Below are 4,560 nucleotides of genomic sequence, written 5' to 3'. Positions count from 1 at the left end.
TTTAGGTTTAAGTTAAGTAGAACTAATAGTCGTGGTGGTCGGCCGGACCGTACGTTACGTTAACTAACCTAACTAACGGTAACGGGTAGGTAGTAGTCGACTATATATATATATTATTATATTATATATATATATATATATACTATTATATATATATATATATATATATATATATATATATATAAATGAGAGAGAGAGAGTGTGTGTGTGTGTGTGATATATATTTTTAATTATATATCTCCTAAAGTTCTTAAGTCATAGCCTCCCTTGAATCGGTTTCGGAATTACATCCTCGGGATTCCAATACATTTCATAGAGGTTACTGTATGATTCAGTTATTGTGATACCATTCCATACCTAGGATCAATGAGTGTATTTTTCTTTTGGTGCCAGTTTGCGCCTGCGCTCGCTCTACCATTGAGACTGTTTATGTATACACAAATGTTTCTGTACGAGTGTGCGCCTGTACAACCAGCCAAGACTATCTGCGTGGCGAGTTTGCACGCAACCTGTTATAGTGGTTTTGTTTGCCAATCCCATTTCCTGAATTTTGGACCCCCTATACTTCCTGCTCAAGTTCTAACCCAATTTCCCTACAGGAGATATTCTCAATCTCGATATCTGAGGCGGAGATGCCTGAAGATGTCGCATGGGACAAACATGTGCGTCTGTTCGAAGTGAAGGAGAATCGGTGAGTGTTGGTTTTGGCCATGTGGTATACACTAAAGTTGTTTGGAGTGTGTGATCTGAACACCACTGTTATTTGAAAGACTTTTTCTTTCTCCACCCTGGTGTGAAGCGAGGTAACTACACACACTCGCACGAAAATACATGGCCAACCTGGGTACCCGGCTAAAGTTACCACCCGCATACGAATTGAATCGGTAGCATCCTATTCGCACGTACACACATACACACATACAACTATATATATATGAAGACCTGGTATACACACACACTTGCACATCAAAGCCTGGCACACACATACAATTATATATATGAAAGTCTGGTATACTCACACACATGCACATCAAAGCCTGGTACACACATACACTTATATATATGAAGACCTGGTATATACACACACGTGCACATTAAAGCCTGGCACACACATACACTTATATATATGAAGACCTGGTATATACACGCACGTGCACATCAAAGCCTGACACACACATACAATTATATATATGAAAGCCTGGTTAAAATACACACACATATGCACATCAAAGCCTGGCACACACATACAATTATATATATGAAAGCCTGGTTAAAATACACACACACTGTAACGGCCTGCATGGGCGTCTACAGCCGCGCTGGTGTCAAGCCAGGTAGACACGCAAACATACATACATACCACTTTTAAACCAGACTACCACACTTTCCCACAGGCCTATACACATACACGCAAACATACATATATACCACTTTTAAACCAGACTACCACACTTTCCCACAGGCCTGTACACATACACGCAAACATACATATATACCACTTTTAAACCAGACTACCACACTTTCCCACAGGCCTGCACACATACACGCAAACATACATACATACCACTTTTAAACCAGACTACCACACTTCCCACAGGCCTATACACATACACACTACCACGTGGCTCATGCATACCCAACTATCCTATCCTATAACACCTGATTCGATACCATTCGTTGCGTAGAGAGGGTTCTGCTAAGGGTACTACCATCGCCAAGTTCTTCATGGACGCCTTCAGTCGCCCCGGCGTCAAGCGAGGCGGCGCATGGATGGACACGTGCGTGGGCAAGAGCAAGGCACAGCACCACGACGTACCGGTGGCATTCCTGGTGTGCAACCAAACCACACCTGCGCAGGGTATGGTGGGGGTGTTTGGGTGTGCGTCTGCGCATTTGTCCAAGGGCGTATACATACGTGGTTGTGGTTGTGGTTGTGGTTGTGGTTGTGGCTGTGGCTGTGGTTGTGGTTGTGGTTGTGGCTGTGGCTGTGGTTGTGGTTGTGGGTGCGAGGACATGTATGCGTGTGTATCGTACAAGGGGTTTCTTCTGCGTAGTGTGTGATGTGCTCATCCGCTGATGTCCTGGTTCGTGTCCTGATTGTTTGATTATAGTTTCCTACTTCTTTACGTGCACTGATTCGTTGTTTAAATATCCGAGTGTATTAGTTTTTATGTCGTTCACCCCGAGTGTCCCGATTCTTTGTTTTAAGTGTCTGATCATGTACTTTACGTTTTCATGTGCTTTACGTTTTCATGTGCCTTACGTTTTCATGTGCTTTACGTTTTCTGCAGAAGGCCAGCCGTCGCTCATGACGTTCCGCGAGGTCGAGACGCTCTTCCATGAGTTTGGGCATTCATTGCAGCACATGCTGACCACGGTATGTGTGTGCAGAAACCCAGTTATCACATATTAATATTAATGGATGTTTATGTATATATAGATATCCGAGGTCGGATATTTAAGACTTGGTTTGTATGTGAATACAGATTTCCACATATGATGGGTATAGAAGATGTGCCTCGCCAGCACATGCCTATCATGGTTGAGTGAATGAGCAAAACAAAATAGACGCAGCGTGACAACATTCGTGCACGTCAACGTGATGGACAAATCAAACGATGGACGAATATATCACGAGATGCTTGTGCATTTGCAACACGTTGTTATTACTTATGCGTTCCTACTTGCATGTTGAAGAGATTACACACATGTCCACATGAGTAGAGAGGTTCGAAAGATAAACAGACAACTATTCACACTCACGTGTGTATGACTTCAATACGTTCCTAAAAATAAATAGACCAACTATCCACACGCACGTGTGTATGACTTCAATACGTTCCGTGCTAGCAGCAGTAGAATTTTGTGGAAGGTCAAATGGACTCGAAAGGTACCAGACTTTCTCACGGAGTCTTATAAGTATCTGAAAGTATAGCTAGTACGCATGTGTTCCTAGTTAAAACAAATATCTGAATGTGTCACGAAGTGTGTGCGAGTAGCCACACACATCCGATAAGTATATCAATGGTGGCATATGCTGACACGACTTCAACGGCTCTCAAGGAGATGCCGTGGTGTGTGTACACCTTTTTGCAAGGGTTTAGGGTTTTGTTATTTTACTTAAGCGCAGGAGCACACCCAACTATTCAAACTCCACTCTAATCTCACACACATGACGACGAGAGTTGGGAATATGAAGGCACTGAGATATACTACAGGCTACCAGCACTCCACAACGCGCACATTGATACGCTCGCGATACCTGGGCATGCTGGGTGTAATTAGATTATGGTTTATTAACATACCACACGTGCACAACCTTATAACATGTTACGGTCGCGAGATGCCCTTACCCAATTTAAACATTGCTGTACCAATTGGAGCACATACTGTCAATACCGTTACTGACTCCCTAGGCCAATTTTTTTACCCCAAAATTCCCTGTGGATTTATCAAAGCCAAACTTGACTCAAACTACCTTGTGGATTTATCAAGCCAAACTTGACTCAAATTGCCTTGTGGATTTATCAAAGCCAAACTTGACTCAAAATACCTTGTGGATTTATCAAGCCAAACTTGACTCAAATTGCCTTGTGGATTTATCAAAGCCAAACTTGACTCAAATTACCTTGTGGATTTATCAAAGCCAAATTTAACTCAAATTACCTTGTGGATTTATCAAAGCCACACTTGACTCAAATTACCTTGTGGATTTATCAAAGCCAAACTTGACTCAAATTGCCTTGTAGATTTATCAAAGCCAAACTTGACTCAAACTACCTTGTGGATTTTTCAAAGCCAAACTTAACTCAAATTGCCTTGCCGGTTTATATACAGGTTGATTGCGGGGATGCAGCCGGCATTAATGGTATGACTACCGCTCGCAAATAGGTCTCCATGATCGTGTGCGATGTATGATAATTTCTTTGTTCGAACACGCTTGTTACAGATTTATCCATGTCCATGGACAAGTGATGCCTGGTGTCTGGACCGCGATGGGTATCGTACAGTCCCTAACTTTCTCTTGATGCATATATATATGTGTGTGTGTGTGTGTGTGTGTATATATATGTGTGTGTGTGTGTGTTTGTATTTATATAAATACATGTTTCTTAATTTCTTTATTTACACACATATATATATATATTCGTATATATATATATATATATACATTTATCTATATTTATATCTATTGTATTCCCGTTTTCCAGGTATAGAGTGGGATGCTGTAGAGCTGCCGTCTCAAATGATGGAAAACTTCTGCTATGAACCTAGCACCATTGACACCATATCAGCGCACCACAAGACCGGGGTATGTCTTCCCACTTCACTTATCGATCTTCAACTCTACGCAATGCCTACACGCTCATGGGATATATGTATATGAGATGAGTGTCTCTAATATAAGGCATCCGTATACGTATACGCTATATGTTCAGACACCATAGAATTGATTACTCAGCACGAATGGCAAGCATGTATTCTACATATTACATATTAGATTTGATGCATGCTACATATAAGCTTTAATACAGGTTACATATAGGCTTTAATACATGT

The 4,560-nt window shown here is 41.5% G+C and overlaps 1 protein-coding gene across 1 annotated transcript in view; it reads left to right on the top strand.

Annotated features, from left to right (window-relative positions):
- The window catches only part of SARC_06895 (hypothetical protein), a gene marked incomplete at both ends in the record, with an annotated part of 12,135 nt that extends 8,244 nt beyond the window's left edge, over window positions 1-3,891 (top strand). The window contains 4 exons of the mRNA XM_014299178.1: window positions 600-691; window positions 1,686-1,858; window positions 2,292-2,377; window positions 3,838-3,891. Of these exons, the coding sequence (XP_014154653.1) occupies window positions 600-691; window positions 1,686-1,858; window positions 2,292-2,377; window positions 3,838-3,891 (405 nt within the window). The remainder of the gene's footprint in view (window positions 1-599; window positions 692-1,685; window positions 1,859-2,291; window positions 2,378-3,837) is intronic.
- Window positions 3,892-4,560: the final 669 nt, after the last annotated feature.

Source organism: Sphaeroforma arctica, assembly GCF_001186125.1.
Source record: "Sphaeroforma arctica JP610 unplaced genomic scaffold supercont1.516, whole genome shotgun sequence".
NCBI classification, from domain to species: Eukaryota; class Ichthyosporea; order Ichthyophonida; genus Sphaeroforma; species Sphaeroforma arctica.
Note: the sequence above shows the minus strand (reverse complement) of the source record. Positions and strands in the feature narration are given on the sequence as shown.